Raw genomic sequence first — 19,796 nt, 5'->3', positions numbered from 1 at the left:
TTGAGGGGGATTTGGAGAGTTTCTACTCCAAGAACAATCAGTATGAATGCACACTAACAAACTGAGTTTTTGCAGCAGAGACTCGCAAAATCCTCCTCATAATCTCAAATCTCTAAGTTTTGACCAATAAGCAAGATGATAAAATTTTACTTTTAATAACTATATAGATAAAATGTAATGAACATAGAAGGGAAAAGCCAACAAAAACAAAGTACACTGTGCACAAATAGACAAACTCTTAGTTAAATAGTTTGACCAGATAGCCTGAACCCCCTCTATTCTGCCTTACTGATGGAATAGAGCACATTTAGAACTAACAAGATGACCAAGGCACTATAGAGTCCTAGTGTCTGGGTGACCAGTCTTGCACACAAGTTAGGAGGACAAGTACACATTCATGTCCTCAACCACTCGACTAATGATAGACCGCAGGCGTCTCCACGCCCACCTGTGTCTTGCAATCGCCTTCACAATGGACAGGTTCTATGAATCACTGCCCAGTAGTGTGCTTAATTATCAGTCGGCAATATGGTAAACCACAGGATATCTCACCCATCGTCCAGAAGGTGGTGCACATTAGTACACTTGCTGCCCCTACTATTCAGATGGCATAATTGTGGATGTTTCCCCTTGTAGAGACTCCCCACTCCTGACGCGTTTGGTGGTAAACACTCATCAGGGGAGTAAGTGGGTAGGTGTAAAAAGCTGCAAGCAGCAAGTGTACTAATGTGCACCACCTTCTGGACGATGGATGAGATTGTTTCATCTCTGTAATTTGTTATCCTGCCTATTTCTGCAGTGACTTTGGTGGATAAATATTAAGTGACATATCCTATTACACATAGCATACACATGGTATATATCGCATGAATTTTATTATTGGTGGATATATACACTGAGAGGCATTGCACTTTGGGATATGCGTCTATTCCAATAATCATCAAAAAATATGTTGCAGACTATTGTGATTTATGCTGGGGCTATGGTATACAGTATAACCACTGGTCGTGATACATGTACACCAGTGTATGCCAGGTAATGCAACATATTCCTCTTTTGCTATGCAGGCGATACCATCAATGTTGAATGGATGACCGTGTTTTTATGATTAATCTAATTATGAGTTTACTATAGGGTGTCAGCGGGCATATATATGTTGAAACCTAGATATCCTGTGGTTGACAATATTATCCACCGATAATTAAGCACACTACTGGTCAGTTATTCATAGAGCTTGTCCGTTGTGAAGGCGATTGCAAGACACAGGTGGGCGTGGAAACGCCTGCGGTCTATCATTAGTCGAGTGGTTGAGGACATGAATTTGTACCTTGATCACCTTGTTAGTTCTAAATGTGCTCTATTCCATCAGTAGGGTAGAATAGATGGGATTCTGTCTATCTGGTCAAACCATTTAACAAAGAGTTTGTCTATTTCTGCACAGTGCACTTTGTTTTTTTGGCTTTTACCTTATATGTTCATTACTTTTTATGTATATAGTTATTAAAAGTTAAATGTTATCCTCTTGCTTATTGGACTAGATCATTTTTGAGGTTACCACAATTTTTCTCTCAGTTTTGAGGATTTTTAAATTTCAACATAGCCATGAAACACAATATGGCTAGCTTTGTGTACAAGATCGGAATCACTGTCATCACATGTATGCAGAGCCAGAACACCATTAGTACATGAATGCTGTATCAGAACCACCATCATTACATGAATGCAGCGCCAGAACCAAAGTCAGTACATGAGTGAAGCGCCAGAACCATCGTCAGCAAATGTATACAGCACCAAGCTTAGTACAGTGATCAATTGTAATATCAGGTCATCCCCATATATAATTGTATTTCTTGAACCTACAGTTCCGAGTATGTCCTTAACAATGATAAGGAGATGCTGGGAGTTGTTGTTACCAGCCATAATCAGACTGCTGACTATACAAGAACCACAGCACTGAAGAGGCGTAGTCCGTATCACAAATATATGTTTGCATCCAGGTACCTTTATAGGTGTCATCTTCTAAGATTCAAGTCGTTCCCATCCATTTTGTCTCCACGTAGTACAGACGCCATAATGAGATTTTACACCCAGAGCACATCTCTGCAGACTTCCCTCTTCTCCGTCTTTAGCAGCACATCCTGGCACTGTCACCTTAGAAATAAAAGTAACATTATACTGCCCCATAAATATAAATATCTCCCATGCTCATGCTGCACCCTTAATAAATTGCCCTTCACGGTGTTTCCTATGCAAAACATCACCCTCACACTGCCCTTCTCCATAGTTCCCCCATACTACCCCTCTCCATATTGTCCCCCCAAATTGCACCTTTCCATAATATCTCCCCCACACTGCCTAACTGTGTAAAGTCCCCTCCACCATTCACTATACTAAGACCCCATTAACAACACCAACAATGTCCCAAATTGCCCCTTAATGTCCCCCATGCTCCATAATGCACCCCATTGCCCCATAATGTCCCCATTGTCCCATACTGCCCCACCATATTGTACCCCATAATGTTCCCCATAATGGCCTCCATAGTGTTCCACATTGACTCATAATGTCCTCCATAGTGTTCCCAATTGCGTCATAATGTCCCCTATAATGGCATCTATAGTGTCCTCCATTGCTCCATAATGTCACCCATTACCCCATAATGTCTCCCATTGCTCCATAAGGCACCCCATACTCTTTAATGGCTGATGCTGTTTGTACGTGTTCCCTCTGAATATGTTGTCAGTGGATAAATAGCAATTATTTTTCCCTCCATGTTGTGGGCAAGTTTAGTGACAGGGAAAGTACCGTAATCCTTCAGTGCAGGGACCCTGCAAATAATACACAATGCATGTCTGAACTTTTTGGACCCCTATATGGCATAAAGCAGCTAGGTCATACTATATGTATTCTGTTACTGGAGTCCTCTTTAATACTATATTATTAAAATTTCAGCTACCGGACCCAGGTCTTACAGTGGCTTGCAAAAGTATTCACCCCCCTTGGCTTTTTACCTATTTCATTATATTACAACCTGCGTTTAAATATTTTTGTAATCTGATTTGTGTGTGATGCATCAGCACTAAATAGTTTAAGATGGTGAAGTGAGAAAATATAGGCATAAATTAAATTTCTGGGATCAAATAACTAAAAATTGACATGTGCATATGTATTCACCCCTTTTGCTATGAAGCCCCTAAAAATTTGTTGGAGCAAGCAATTGCCTTCATAAGTCTCATGCTTAGTGAAAGAAAGTCCACCTATGTGCAATCTAAGTGTCACATGGTCTGTCAGTATATACACATCTTTTTTGAAAGACCAAAGAGTCTGCAACACCATTAAGCAAGAAGCACCACTAACCAAACAACACCATGAAGACTAAGGAGTTCTCCAAACAAGTCACGGACTAAGTTGTTGAGAAGTACAAGTCAGGGTTGGGTTATAAAAAAATAAATAAATAAATATCCCAATATTTGATGATTACCCGGAGCACCATCAAATCCATTATCATCAAATGGAAAGAACATGGTACCACAACAAACCTGCCAAGAGAGGGCCGCTCACCAAAACTCTCAACCTGGGCAAGGAGGGCATTAATCAGAGGAGCAGCAAAGAGACCAAAGGTAACCTTGAAGGAGCTGCAGAGCTCCCAAACAGAGACTGGAGTATCTGTCCATATGACCACAATAAGCCGTACAGTCCACAGAGGTGGGCAGGAAAAAATCCTTTACTTAAACACAAAAATTGTAAGGCTCATTTCGAGTTTGCCAAAAGATATGTGGGAGACTCCCCAAATGTATGGAGGAAGGTGCTGCGGTCAGATGTGACCAAGATTTAACTTTTTGACCACCAAGGTAAACGCTATGTTTGGCGCCAAGCCAACACAGCTCATTACCTCAAGAACACCATCCCCATAGTGAAACATGGTGGTGGCAGCATCATGCTGTGGGGATGTATTTCATCAACAGTGACAGAGAAAATGGTCTGAGTTAAGGGGAAGATGGATGGTGTGAAATACAGGGATATTCTTGATCAAAACCTGTTTCAGTCTGTCAGTGTTTTGAGACTGGGACAGAGGCTCACATTCCAATAAGACAATGACGCAAACCTTACTGTTAAAGCAACACTCGAGTGGTTTAAGGGGAAACGTATAAATGTTTTGGAGGGGCCTAATCAAAGCTCAGACCTTAATCCAATTGAGAATCTTTGGTCAGACTTGAAGATTGCTGATCACCAGAGGAAACCATATAACTTGAAGGAGCTGGAGCAGTTTTGCTTTGAGGAATGGGCAAGAATCCCAGTGGCACAATGTGGAAAGCCCATAGAGCCTTATCCAAAGCGACTTGCAGCTGTAATTGCCTCAAAGGAGGCTCTATAAAGTACTGACTGTAGGGGGGTGAATAGCTATGCACACTGGAGTCTTCAGTTATTTTGTTCTATTTGTTTGCTTCACAATAAAAAGAAAACCAAATTTTCACAGTTGTAGGCATGTTCTTTACATGAACTGACGCAAATCATCAAAAAACACAGTGAAATTCCAGTTTGTGAGGTAGCAAAACACAAAAAATGCCAAGGGGGGATATTAATACTTTTGCAAGCCACTGTAGATTGGGCCACAATGGGTAAGTCAGAACTGTGAAGAAAACTTAAAGCTGTGAAAATAATCTTGGCTTTTGGCCACCATTGATCTATATTAAAGGGGTCGGCCACTTTCTCTTGTTAGTGCAACTTTCCTCGTTAACTGATCAGCACTTCTTTCCATATAATGGCAGTTGGTGGAGAAGATGTGACCAGATCTGTCCATTAGCCTCCTCTAATAGAAAAGCAGGTTTCCAATGTGAGGTGTTTTTCTATTGGAGGAGTCTGGTCAATGCTCTTCCAGCAGAAGCCATTTTTTGAACAGAAGTGCTAGTCAGTCTGTGAAGAAAACTGCACTAACAAGAGAATGGCTGACCCTTTAACATTTGACTGTTAATAATCCACCACGAGTAATAGTTTCCGTTGTGGGTGGAAACATTGCATACGTACTATTGCGGTAACTGTTTTCTGTGGGTTGTCTTTGTCAGTGTATATTACTTATTCTCACAGATAAGCACTTTAGGACATGAATTTTCGGTAAAGGAGCAAGGCTTCAAGGTGCAGTTACAGGAAATGGAGGATGGAAATCGAAAGTCTATAGAGGAATTAATGAAGCTACTGATGGCTCAGCAGAAAGCAAGCTACAAGTGGAAAGAAGAGACCACCAACCTTACTAAAAGCACAGAGACCAGGCTGAGAAAATTGCGGTATGTATACAGCATGTCACTTGTGAATTATATGACACGATTTTCATGTAAAATTCCTCTTCTCCCCATAGAGTATAATAGTCACATGTTCTCCACACTCCCATCTTGTTATCTCACACATGGTGCCATTCAATGGCAGTCCATGGATGGTAACGGTTACACGGCCAGTTGGCATTCTACACCCTATTATATGGTTGCAGGTCTTTGTGGTGTCCTTTAAGTTTATGAATAGGCAAAAGAAGCTACTAGGTGCAAATCACAGACCTCTTGTTCTCTACTCGTTGAATTTTCTTTTCATGACCATCAATTTCTGTGTTCTTATTGTACAGTTTAAAGGCTAGATGTGGATATGTAGTGTTTTATAGAAAAAAGCTACTTTGCAATTTACTGTTTACCGCTCAATACCAAGGGGACTGACCACTGCTGCTGTCTTGGAGCAGTGGCTGAACATGCGCAGTGCTTACTACCACTTTCTTGTTGAGCTTGTAAGCGCTGCAAGGTTGACCAGGATCACTGCAGCACAGGATTAGCTCCTGGCCACCTTTCTGTAGCCCCTGGGCTCTTATATAGAAGCATCGAGAGCTCATACTGTTAAGGCCATTAACCCAACAATAATACTGACCGGAACTGTCACTCAAGCGGAACAGTGTACCCACCCAGCAACCAGAAAGTCAAGAGGCCGGGGAGCTGTGTGCTCCTGCTTCAGAATATGAGAAGAACCCTTTCACATTTATAGGCAGATAATTTTTAAAAATCTATTTTTATTTAAACATATTTTTGCATCTGAAGCTTTACCTCTACAGAAAGCACTCACTGCTCCCTAACCCATTACCTCCAAATTGTCCTGCCAATTTCACAAAAGGCCAGCCTTTAGCAAGTAACCCCTTCCGTCAAGTCGTTAATCATAGTGGATTACCAGCCCCAACATTTCATACACTAAAGCTACTTGACACGGTCGACTTGACATTTACTAGATTTTTATCTTTTATTGAATTTGCTCCGTTTGCGGTCTTTTATATTTCAGAGAATTAAACCACAATATGTATAATGTAAATGTTGTTGAATACAGTACCAGTGGTTACTTTCCCGTCCTACTGCCTGTTATAAAGAATATTGGACTACATACAGGTGCATCTCACTAAATTAGAATATCATCAAAAAGTTAATTTATTTCAGTTCTTCAATACAAAAAGTGAAACTCCTATATTATATAGAGTCATTACAAGCAGAGTGATCTATTTCAAGTGCTTATTTCTGTTAATGTTGATGATTATGGTGTGCTTACCACGATTCCGCTTAAGCTTCTGTTTCTAACATCGTGATTAAAATAGCTACAAGGGGGTGTTGTAATTCATCCGACATTCATGCTACATTTGTGGTTGTTTTGTAGTGAGTGAACAACAAAGGAACATTATGGACTTCGTTAGAAAAGTGTATTCTGTGTACTTTGGTGTAAAACTAGGTGATCAGGACAAGTCGTGGGCTCCACATGTAGTGTGTTCTGTTTGTATAGAAGAACAACGACAGAGGTCTAAAGGGGAAGAAAGAGAGATTTTATTTTGGCATGCCTATGATCTGGAGGGAACCGCAAAATCATAGTGATTACTGCTACTTTTGTATGTGCAACGTGGAGGGATTCAACCTTAAAGATAAGAAGGAAATTATATACCCTGACCATCCATCAGCTGTTTGCCCTGTGCCTCACAGTCCAGGAATACTTGTCCCTTGAGAGAAACTTGAAGATACACCTGCTTCAGAAGATTCAGAACAAGAAGACTTTTGCGTTAGTTCCAACGAGCCACAGCTTTTTTTCAAAGCTCAAATTAAATGATTTAGTCAGGGACTTGGACCTTCCTAAACATTCTGCAGAACTTTTAGGCTCTAGACTAAAGGAAAAGAACCTGCTAGCTCCTGGTACCTGTATTTCATGGTACATAAGCAGAGAACAGGAATTCCTTCCATACTTTTGTCAAGACAGTGCTCTTATGTATTGCAGTGATGTTCCTGGGCTTATGGAAAAATTTAACATTGCGTATAATGTAAGCGAGTGGAGAATCTTTATTGATTCATCCAAAAAAAAGTCTGAAAGCTGTGCTACTGCACAATGGCAGTAAGTATGCTTCAGTGCCTGTAGGTCAGGGATGTCAAATTCAAACACACAGAGGTCAAAATGAAAATCTTGGACAAAGTTGCCGGCCAACCAGTATACAGTACATGGGCCCCACATAGTCATCCATACAGAATAATGGGTCCCACATAGTCCTCCATACAGAATAATAGGCCTCACATAGTCCTCCATACAGTATAATGGCACCAATTAGGAGTGGCAGTTCTGGTGTCATGGGCCAAATATAACCACCCTGCGGGCCAGATTTTGCCCACGGGCCAGAGTTTGACATGTATGCTGTAGGGCATTCTGTGCACTTGAAGGAAAGCCATGAAAATTTAGTCTTTATTCTCAAGAAACTTAAGTACAAGGATCAAGGATGGTCAATTTGTTGCTGATCTGAAAGTTCTCTCTTTGCTCCTTGGGCAGCAAGGAGGATCCATAAAGTACTCATGTTTTTTGTGTGAATGGGACATCCGGGATAGGACTCATTACTGGAGCCAAAAAAATTGGCCAATGAGCACATCTTTGCAACCTAGACTCAAGAACATAGTTGCAGAAATTGTAGTTAATCCCACTAAACTTCTCCTGCCACCACTCCACATTAAACTTGAACTGGTGAAGCAGTTTGTGAAAGCTCTCCCGAATGAAGGAGAGACTTTTAAATACCTGTGTAACCAAGTTTCAGGGACTGGGTGAAGCAAAACTGAAGGAAGGCATTTTTGTGGGTCCAGATATTCGGAAACTCCTGAATGACTACGTGTGTGAAACAAAAATGAAAGTTGTTGAGAAAAGGACTTGACATTCCTTTAAAGAAGTCGTAAAGAAATTTCTAGGTAACAGCAAAGATCCAAAATTGAAAACTCCATCGTAGAGAACATGCTGAAACGTTTCAGAGCCCTCTGCCCCCATTCTTATATTCACCTTCCGGCGGCTTCACCTTTTACCAACACCGCTCCGTTCCTGCGGCGCCATCTTGTGCCCGTAACTTCTGACTGGCTGGAAGTCAGAAGCTATTTCAAGAGAGCTTAATGCAACTCTATGAGAACCTGAACGAGGCTCTCATAGAGATGTTGTAGTATCAGCGTCTCTGCCCCCTGACAGGCAGAGATGCCGTCCCTCTTACCGCCGCGCTCCCGGCCCGGCGTCTTTTGGCTCTCCTGCTGCCGCCGGCGCACGCAGCTTCCCGGGCACTGTGCTTAGGGCGCGCTCCCTCCCTCTTAAAGGGGCCATGCGCGCTTTCCTAAGGAGTCCCCGGCCAATGGCCGGAGGACCTCTCATATAAAAGGCACCTCCTCCAAAATGGAGGTGCCCGTGCAAGGTTGTAGCTTTGTGTCCTAAACTCTGCATCAGCCCTCAGGTCCCGCTGCTAGTCTGACTACCAGTCCAGTCCTCCAGCCTGACTACCAGTCCAGTCCTCCAGCCTGACTACCAGTCCAGTCCTCCAGCCTGACTACCAGTCCAGTCCGCCAGCCTGACTACCAGTCCAGTCCGCCAGCCTGACTACCAGTCCAGTCCGCCAGCCTGACTACCAGTCCAGTCCGCCAGCCTGACTACCAGTCCAGTCCGCCAGCCTGACGTCCAGTCCGCCAGCCTGACTACCAGTCCTGTCCGCCAGCCTGACTATCTGTCTCCGCCATTCAGGTGTACTCTCCAGCCCGACGGTCTGCCTACGATCCAAATCCGCCAGTCTGTCTATGGGCCTGGCTTGCCTGCCTACCCGGAGAACGTACCAGTTACCTGCCGTGCCTATCAGCCAGTCTACCTGGAGGCTCCTACCAGTTACCTGCCGTGCCTACCTGGAGGCTCCTGCCAGTTACCCGTGGGAGTCACCTGCTCTCATACAAGGACAGGCCCAGAGTGGCACCTGGTCCCTCTGCTCGGTCCTTCCCTGGTTCACGGAGTCGATTGAGCCGCCGTGCGACATTGGTCAGTCCGAGTTGATACCTAGTTATGCCCCTCTGGTCCCTCCTTGCTCCGCAACACAGAGGTTCCACCACCCGGATCCGTAACAGTTTGCACGGGCCATGGAACCCGGTGGCCCTCAGGCTCCTTCACTTGCTGACCTGTACCAGGAGGTTTCTCGTCAGAGATCCCAACAGGAAACCATCCTGACCTACCTGCGGTCTGTCAACTCTCGCCTGGACACGCTGTCTGTCCCACCTGTGCCTGCTTCGAGCCGAGCGACACCCGCTCTGGTGGCGCAGCTGCCTGCCAATAACACGGCATCCAGCCTAGGACCCCAGATTTCTGCGCCTCCTCGTTTTGGGGGTGACCCTGTCTTATGTGGGGGATTTCTGAACCAGTGCACGCTGCACTTTGAACTTCTGGCACATCAGTTTCCCTCCGACCGGGCCAAGGTGGCGTTCATCAAGTCTCACCTGACCGGGGAAGCATTGGCATGGCTAAACCCTCTATGGGAGAGAGGGGATTCCCTGGTGTCCGATCTTCGGGCTTTCCTCACTGCCTTACGGAGGGTCTTCGATGAGCTCGGACGAAGGATTTCTACTGCCTTCTTATTGCTCCGTCTCTGCCAAGGGAGTCTCACCGTGGGCCAGTATGCCATACAGTTCCTTACCCTCGCTTCTGAGCTTGCCTGGGACAACGAGGCCCTGGTGTTCACCTTCTGGGAGGGTCTTTCCGGTCGGATTAAGGACGAGCTAGCCAGCCGGGACATTCCTACCACCCTGGATGACCTGGTGTCACTAGCTACCCGGATTGACATCCGCTTCCTAGAACATGCTAAGGAGACTACTCGGGAGAGAAGATTTCCTCATCTTGCTCCTGTTTTCCAGAAACCTGCCTCCCAACCAGCAACTCCCCTGGCACGCTCGTCCGAACCTATGCAGATCGACCAGACCAAGATGGTCAAGTGTCGCCAAGAAACACGCCGAGCATAGGGGAGCTGTTTCTACTGTGGTAATAAGGAGAACCTGATCCGTTCCTGTCCGGTGAAGCCCGGAAACTCCAGTGTCTAGGACCGCTTGGAGAGGTCGTCCTAGGCAAGAGTAAATCCTCTCCGTTCTTGACTTTATCCGTCTCTATTTCCTGTGGAGAGAACCACTTCTTTTAAACCGCCCATCTGGATTCCGGAGCCACTGGGAATCTCATTTCCCAGTCCTTTGTAGAGAAGTATCCGATTCCTACCAAACCTCTGGCTGAACCATTGGCAGTCTCTTCCGTGGATGGAAGACTCCTTCTGGTGACCATCTTGCTCGTCACTGAGCCCGTAACCCTTCAGATGGGAATGCTGCACTCAGAGAGGATCTCCTTCCATGTGCTTTCCGGACTCTCTCACTCCCTTTTGCTAGGTCTACCCTGGCTACAGAGACATGAACCCATTCTGAATTGGCAATCCGGTGAGGTGCTCCGTTGGGTGCAGGATTGCCATGAGACCTGCCTAGTCCCTTTTCGCCCGGCTCGACTCCGGCACCTTACTGGTCCAATGCAGATGTCTTCGACAAGAAGGAAGCAGAGACACTGCCACCTCATAGGCCATATGATTGCCCTATCGACTTGGTACCCGGTGCCACTCCACCCCGTGGGCGTATTTACCCATTGTCGTTGGCCGAAACCCAGGCCATGTTGGAGTACATAGAAGAAAATGTGGCTAGGGGATTCATCCAGAAATCTACCTCCCCGGCTGGAGCCGGATTCTTCTTCGTAAAAAAGAGACTGTTCACTACGCCCCTGTAACGATTATAGAGGACTCAACCAGATTACTATCAAAAAGAAATACTCCCTACCGCTCATCTCTGAGCTGTTCGACTACCTTAAAGGCACAAAGATCGTCACCAAGCTCCATCTTCGTGGGGCGTATAACTTGGTCCGGATCCGCCAAGGAGACGAGTGGAAGACGGCATTCAATACCCGGGACGGCCACAATGAATACCGTGTGATGCCCTTCGTCTTCCAAGAATTAGTTAACGACATCTTCTGTGACCTCTTATATTCTTGAGTGGTGGTGTACCTGGACGACATCTTGGTCTTCTCGCTGGATCTTCCCACACACCGGAGGGATGTTTGTCAGGTCCTGCTTAGGCTCAGGCAGAATCACCTATACGCAAAATTTGAGAAATGCCTCTTCGAGCAGACCTCTCTTCCTTTCCTGGGCTATATTATCTCTAAGACTGGTCTACGGATGGACCCCGAGAAGGTCTCTGCCGTCTTAAAGTGGCCCCGTCCGGAGGGGTTGAAGGCGATTCAGCGATTCCTGGGCTTCGCCAACTATTACCGTCTCTTCATCCCACATTTCTCTTCCCGGACTGCTCCCATCTCTGCGCTCACCCGTAATGGAGCAAATCCTAAGGAATGGCCGCCCTAAGCGGAGGAGACCTTCCTCTCCTTAAAACAAGCCTTCTCTTCAGCCCCAGTGCTGCACTGTCCGGATTGCAACAAACAGTTCTTTCTGGAGGTTGATGTTTCCTCTTATGGAGCCGGAGCGGTGCTCACCCAGAAATCTCCGTCCGGGAGAATGGTAACCCCGCGGCTTCTTCTCCAAGCTCTTCTCCTCGTCCGAGCGCAACTACTCCATAGGAGACCGAGAACTGCTAGCCATCAAATTGGCGCTGGAGAAGTGGCGTTACCTGCTTGAGGGGGCTCTGCACCTGGTGGTCATCTACACTGACCACAAAAACCTGCCATATCTACAGAATGCCCAAAGACTCAATCCGCGTCAGGCCCGGTGGTCTTTGTTCTTCGCCCGCTTCAACTTTTCCCTACATTACCGCCCTGCGGACAAGAACTTTAAAGCCGGCGCCTTGTCCCGATCCTTCCTGTCTTCCGATCAAGAGGAGGAGCCTATGCATATCATCGATCCCTCCAAAGTGATGAATGTGGCCCCCTTGGACCTGTCTCGTCTCCCACCCGGTAAGACGTTGTAGCTTTTATGGATTGTAAGAAGGTTCTTCACTGGGGTCATTCATCTAAACTAGCCGGACATGCTGGCCAGAAGAAGACCTTCCAGCTCATTACCCGGCATTACTGGTGGCCTACCCTGAGCAAGGATGTGGTAGACTTCGTCACGGCCTGTTCATCCTGTGCCCGCAACAAGGTTCCCAGACATCTTCCAGCCGGCCGTCTCCTGCCTCTTCCCGTACCTGCTGCCCCGTGGCAACACATTGCTATGGACTTTATTACTTATCTCCCTATTTCTGCTAGTTGTACTGTCATTTGGGTGGTCGCTGACCACTTTTCTAAAATGGCCCACTTCATCCCTCTGCCTGGTCTCCCATCTGCATGTGTGCTGGCTAAGGACTTCATCCATCACATCTTTTGTCTCCACGGCCTACCCCTCCACATTGTGTCTGATCACGGGGTCCAGTTTACTTCGCTTTTCTGGAGAGCTACATGTAAGCTGCTGGATGTCACCCTGGATTTCTCCTCTGCTTACCATTCCGCAGTCTGATGGCCAAGTGGAACGTATCAACCAGATCCTTACCAGCTTCCTTCGGCACTTCGTCAACGCTCACCATACCGATTGGGTAGTGCTCCTACCATGGGCCGAGTTCTCCTATAACAACCATGAGAGCGAATCTTCTTCCAAGTCCCCGTTATTTGTGGTCTACGGTCAACATCCCCGGATTCCGTTTCCCGTTTCCGCTTCAGTGGACAACCCTGCCGCGGAGTCTCTGGTCAGCGAATTTTCCACCATTTGGGAGGACACTTGGTCCGCAATTCTTCAAACCTCCGAGCGGATGAAGAAACATGCTGATAAGAGACGCCTGGACCCACCTCAATTCCGTCCGGGAGACAAGGTTTGGCTCTCCTCCAAACATGTTCATCTCAAAATACCCTCCTATAAGTTAGGTCCACGGTTCATCGGTCCATTTGAAGTCCTCAAGCAAATCAACCCAGTAGCCTACAAGTTAAAACTCCCGGCCACCTTACTGATTCCCAACTCCTTCCACGTATCTCTCCTCAAACCAGTTGTGCTTAATTCTTTTTCCGACAATCCAGGTACCTCCCCAGCTCCGGTCTCCGCTGAGGACGTATATGAGGTAGAGAAAATTCTGGCCACCAAGAGGGTAAGAGGAAAAACCTTTTTTCTGGTGGATTGGAAGAGATTTGGCCCAGAGGAGAGAACTTGGGAACTCAGGGAGAGCATCCTCGCTCCGCTTCTCCTTAAAAAATTTCTTTCCGACCTAAAAAAGAGGGGGCATAAAGGGGAGGTACTGTAGTATCGGCGTCTCTGCCCCCTGACAGGCAGAGACGCGTCCCTCTTACCGCCGCGCTCCTGGCCCGGCATCTTCCGGCTCTCCTGCTGCTGCTGCCGGCGCGCGCAGCTTCCCAGACACTGTGCTTAGGGGGCGCGCACGCTCCCTCCCTCTTAAAGGGGCCACGCGCGCTGTCCTAAGGAGTCCCCGGCCAATGGCCGGAGGACCTCTCATATAAAAGGCACCTCCTCCAAAATGGAGGTGCCCGTGCAAGGTTGTAGTTTTGTGTCCTAAACTCTGCTTCAGCCCTCAGGTCCCGCTGCTAGTCTGAAGTGCAGTCCAGTCCGCCAGCCTGACTACCAGTCCAGTCCGCCAGCCTGACTACCAGTCCAGTCCGCCAGCCTGACTACCAGTCCAGTCCGCCAGCCTGACTACCAGTCCAGTCCGCCAGCCTGACTACCAGTCCAGTCCGCCAGCCTGACTACCTGTCTCCGCCATCCAAGTGTACTCTCCAGCCCGACGGTCTGCCTATGATCCAAACCCGCCAGTTTGTCTATGGGTCTGGCTTGCCTGCCTACCCTGAGTCTACCTGGAGGCTCCTACCAGTTACCTGCCGTGCCTACCCGGAGGCTCCTGCCAGTTACCCGTGGGAGTCACCTGCTCCCATACAAGGACAGGCCCAGAGTAGCACCTGGTCCCTCTGCTCGGTCCTTCCCTGGTTCACGGAGTCGATTGAGCCGCCGTGCGACCTTGGTCAGTCCGAGTTGATACCTAGTTACGCCCCTCTGGTCCCTCCTTGCTCCGCAGCACTGAGGTTCCACCACCCGGATCCGTAACAGATGTATTGAAAGATGACCGCCGACACGCGCCATGAAACACTGGAGCTGCTGGCAGGTCACCTTTCACCTCAGATCGATGGGAGCAACTGTGGACAAGGATAAAGGCGGCAGGTGAGTATAAGACAGGAGGCTGGGGAACTACATTTAAAGCTCCATTCCAGTGGTGCAATAAAAAAAAATGCTGGAGTGGTGCTTTAAAAATAAAAGTGTTTTTTTTTTTTTTTTTTTTAAATCAGGGCATAAGAAAACATAAGAATCAGTTATTGGATTTGAAAAAAAAATTAATAAATCTAAATTTTGCATACCTGTGTTACCATGTTCTACACACATATGGACGCCTTTTGTAGTGGCCCTCTAAGTGGCTCGCAAGCAGCAGTTATAATACATGCCCCATTTTCATCTGGACTCGGTGATGAAGTGCCTCTGGTGTGGAATGAGTAGGAAGATTTATAAGACTTTTTGTCACGTGTCTACCTGTTCATTCCGTTTATTAGACTGTTGACGTGTAATTATAGATTCATCACATTATGATGCATATAAGCTATGGGGCAGATTTTTCAATACTGTCTAATTCTCAGACTAGACGGTCTTAAAATGTGCCAGATTATTTACAAGTGGTTCATGCTGTTTGGTAAATCTGTCTAATGAAAGGTGTTGTCTGGTCTTTTACTAAAAGTCTGCACTCACTCTATGTGACGGCAGAATTCTGAATCGTCACAGCTTGTCCTTTTCCTATGCAAACTATTAGGATTCTCCAATGAAACCAGGCAGTTACCCGTCGTTATGTGACCGGAAGTATGCAAATTCCATACTTACAGTCACATGACAACCCAATCCTGCTGCCGTCACCAGGGAATCCTGACCGCACGCTGCGAGGATTCAAGAATACAGTGACTGCAATCTATTGAAGTCACTTTTCTGTCTTGTGGTACTTACTGACTTTTTTTGCGCCAATTTAATCAAAATGGTGCAGGCGGTAAATGAATTTGGTGTGAAATCAAATACACTTCTTATTTTTGTCTCTGAACCGTTTTTGCAACTTTCAAACACTAATGCTTTAAAAAGTCGCAAAAATGTGCCAAAATGAAAACTCCTCGAGTAAACTTATTCCACAGGAGAGATGCCAAGACGTAAGATGTGCCCAAAAAATACGACATTTGAATAAGTAAAGTTGTTGAGCAAAAATAAAAAGAAGCTTTAAAAAATGAAAGACATCTTAAAAAGCGGCGCAAAACTTATAGAGAACAAGGCGCAAATAAATAAAAAATAAGCAAATTACAAAAGAAAACTGGAGAAACCGCAATGATGAATCAGGCCAACTTGTGCACCACCTAGTACTTGGCTTACTTTGTGCCATCAGAAATGTCACATCCCTTTCTGTAAAAAAAAAAAAAAAACACCCCTTTCTGCAAGGTTACACCTCATTTATTGAGCCAGGCGCTAAAAGTGTCCTAAACACATGATAAATATGATGCTAGTCAAAAAAGTGAGTATTTTTGGTGGAAATGATGGCAGAATTCTGGTGCATGCATTCAGCTTGATTACTGTGCCACAGGCTCTTTATCTTCTAGCAGTGAAGTCTGGAGGCCATACTAACCATTCTTCACCATGTCAGCCTGTGGAATTGCAGGCGCTTGTGTGATTTTTGGATCATCAGGACTGAATGTAACTATTCAAAGTCTTTAATTTTATTGGAAGCTGCGCTCACAGCTATAGAGTCACTTTAATATCCATATAGTTAGACAGAGCCGACTGCTGCTCTTTGTATAACTGAACCACCTTCAACGAGATGGAGAAGTAGAAAAATTTTCTGAAAAGCAACTCGGGCTATTTATTGCGTTAGTGGATAATCTAGAAGCACATCAAGAAGAGTCCCCGTACTGTCAGGCCTTCGAGAAGTGATGTGTGTAACCGATGCTTCATATTTCCCCTATTAATACATTGTGTTTTGACACGTCAGCTATTTTACCATGAGCTTAATTTTAGCCGAGTGAAAACCGTCCTACTCCAGAATATGTCACCATGAAATAGCGAATTCTATTTTTATTTTGCCCCGGAACTAAGGTGAAGCAAATAATGAGCAGCGTGGCCGGAGCATGCACGCCCTCCTTCTGTATTTACAATTATGCATGGCATACACATTTCTTTCATTCTCTGTGCCCTTTAACTGACATTTTTGCTGAGACTTGAAGCTCATCCAAGTGCTTTGCTTTTTCCAAGGTATGCTAATTAAAAACTTGCTCAGCAGAATTTAATGTTGCAGTGTTATTTATACTGCTTGAGAATGGCTTCAGCAAATAGTGACCCCGAATGGTGCCGCTAGTTTAAGGAAAATACAGCTGTTATGTGTTTAAACTGGATCATTATTCAGAATGGAGCCAGAGCCGCATTTGGCATTTGTAGTTTTGTTTTCCGCTGGATATAGTATTTGAATATAAGTGTACGTCTGTCTCTTTTTTTTTTTTATTATTTCCTTGTTTGTGTGCTGATAGAAGATCTGTAAATCTTTCAGAGACTACGCTGGAACGGTGCCCAGATTTTTAAATTGGTATGGGAGAGGCAGTCACTCTGAAGAGTTAGCAGTCTAATAGAAGCCGTATCTGCAGAACAGTGAGGCAGACCGAGCAATCTATTGTCACTGGCTGCTTCTGTGCCATCAGCTCCTTGGCAGATTGCAAATTGAGGCACCTCTTCCTACATCAAAGTGATGATTACATGGGTGTTAATGTACATGATATTTCAAGTCGTCATGCTAAGCTTACGGACTGTAGGTCATATTCACAACGAAGTCTATTAATTTAGACTCCGGCATCAGTTATGTACTGTACATGGGTACATGGAAAAAGATTAATTACTGTCATACCGAGTACAACTAGAGAACAATGCTCATCCTTGTAATAAAGTGTTGTAAGTGCAAGTAGATTGTACGTTAAAGACTGAGAGCCAGCGTCAAATTTTTAAAAAAATGTTTCAATCATCGCTCCCTCTTTTTTTTGTTCATCCATATTAATTAGATATTACATATTAAGCACTTTTTTAAAAGCATTTTAATATGAATTTACAAATATTTGTATATATCACCCATGATGTGTTACAAGCTGTTCTCTTTGTTTAGTGCAAACTGATCCAGGCTGTTTCACTTGGCCGTGATTTGGGGCAATTCAAACTATCTAATCTGGTTTAGGATTGTCAGGGGCGGGCTGCCGAGGGCTGACTTTATGCCGACATTGCATTGTAGTCCAGTGCTGCACTTACATTTCCGAAGGATTCAGAAATTAATATGGCTTTGGTCATAACATTTGGAATTTTTGGGCAGTAACGATGTTAGGGTAAATCATATTTTTCTTTGAAGAATGTAAACAAAAACATATTGAAAGAATTGCGTAAAAGGCAATTTAATGTCTACTGAAATACAAAAAAAAAAGGCAACTTTAATTACTCATTCTTGTGCTAACATGTAATTGCTTCAAGTTACACACCCATTTTCAAAAGACAAGATTGTGCTGGTATAGCGGTTCCCTTTTGATGAGAAGTGTAGTGATGCCATGAGACAGGGTTTTATATAAATTCACGTCACAAAATATATCCTTGTGTGTAATTATACTCCTACATCTGCCACCATATCACCAAATACTAAAATTACACGCTTGTAACAACCACTATATCACCAAATACATCCATATGTACAATTACACGCATGTAACTGCCACTATATCACCAAATACATCCATAGGTACAATTACACGCATGTAACTGCCACTATATCACCAAATACATCCATATGTACAATAACACGCATGTAACTGCCACTATATCACCAAATACATCCATAGGTACAATTACACGCATGTAACTGCCACTATATCACCAAATACATCCATATGTACAATTACACGCATGTAACTGCCACTATATCACCAAATACATCCATATGAACAATTACACGCTTGTAACAACCACTGTATCACCAAATACAACCATGTGTACAATTACACGCATGTAACAACCACTGTATCACCAAATACAACCATGTGTACAATTACACGCATGTAACTGCCACTATATCACCTATATACAGCAAGGAAAATAAATTGATACACTGCCGATTTTGCAAGTTTTCCCACCTACAAAGAATAGACAGGTCTATAATTTTTATCATAGGTACACTTCACCTGTGAGAGACAGAATCTAAAAATAAAAACAGAAAATCACATTGTATGATTTTTATCTAATTAAATTTCATTTTATTGCATTAAATAAGTATTTTTTCACCTACCAACCGGCAAGAATTCTGTCTCTCACAGACCTGTTAGTTTTTCTTTAAGAATCCCTCCTACTCTTCACTCATTACCTGTATTAATTACACCTGTTTGAACTAGTTACCTTTATAAAAGACTCCTGTCCACACACTCAATAAATCACACTTCAACCTCTCCAACATGGTCAAGACTAAAGAGCTGTCTAAGGACACGAGGGACAAAATTGTAGACCTGCACAAAGCTGGGATGGGCTCCAGGACAATAGCCAAGCAGCTTGGTGAGAAGGCAACAACTGTTGGCACAATTATTAGAAAATGGAAGAAACACAAGATGACTGTCATTCTTCCTTGGTCTGGGGCTCCATGCAAGATCTCGCCTCTTGGAGTAAGGATAATTCTGAGAAAGGGCAGGAATCAGCTCAGAACTACACAGGAGGACATGGTCAATGACCTTAAGAGAGCTGGGACCATTGTTTCAAATATTGCCATTAGAAACACACTACGCCGTCATGGATTAAAATTCCGCAGGGCATGCAAGATCCCCTGCTGACGCCAGCACATCTCCACACCCGTTCGCCAGTGACCATCTGGATGATCCAGAAGGCATGGGAAAATTTCATGTGGCTAGATGAGACCAAAATAGAATTTTTTTTATATCAACTCCACTCGCTGTGTTTGGAGGAAGAAGAAGGATGAGTAGAACCCCAAAGAAAACCGTCCCAACCGTGAAGCATGGTGGGGGAAACATTATACTTTGGGGGCGCCTTTCTGCAAAGGAGAAAGGACGACTGCACCATATTGAAGGGAAGATGGATGGGGTAATGTATCGCGAGATTTTGGCCAGCAACCTCCTTCTTTTATTAAGAGTGTTGAAGATGGGTCGTGGCTGAGTCTTCCAGCATGACAATGACCTGAAACACACAGCCGCGGCAACTAAGTAGTGGTTCCGTAAGAAGCATTTCAAGGTCCTGGAGTGGCCTACCCAGTCTCCAGACCTGAATCCAATAGAAAATCTTTAGAGGGAGCTGAAACTCAATGTTGCCCTGAAACCTGAAAGATCTGAAGAAGATCTGTATGGAGAAGTGGGGCAAAAATCCCTGCTGCAGTGTGTGCAAACTTGGTCAAGAACTACAAGAAACGTCTGACCTCTCTAAT

At 44.9% G+C, this 19,796-nt stretch overlaps 1 protein-coding gene across 1 annotated transcript in view; it reads left to right on the top strand.

Moving 5' to 3' along the window:
* The window catches only part of SCLT1 (sodium channel and clathrin linker 1), a 207,205-nt gene that overhangs the window by 156,786 nt on the left and 30,623 nt on the right, over window positions 1–19,796 (top strand). Inside the window, exon 20 of the mRNA XM_073641640.1 lies at window positions 5,086–5,282. Within this exon, the coding sequence (XP_073497741.1) occupies window positions 5,086–5,282 (197 nt within the window). The remainder of the gene's footprint in view (window positions 1–5,085; window positions 5,283–19,796) is intronic.

Source organism: Phyllobates terribilis, unplaced genomic scaffold, assembly GCF_046119375.1.
Source record: "Phyllobates terribilis strain yellow unplaced genomic scaffold, ASM4611937v1 Scaffold_1__5_contigs__length_1240528914, whole genome shotgun sequence".
Lineage (NCBI taxonomy): Eukaryota > Metazoa > Chordata > Amphibia > Anura > Dendrobatidae > Phyllobates > Phyllobates terribilis.
This window is presented reverse-complemented; position numbering and strand designations above follow the sequence as displayed.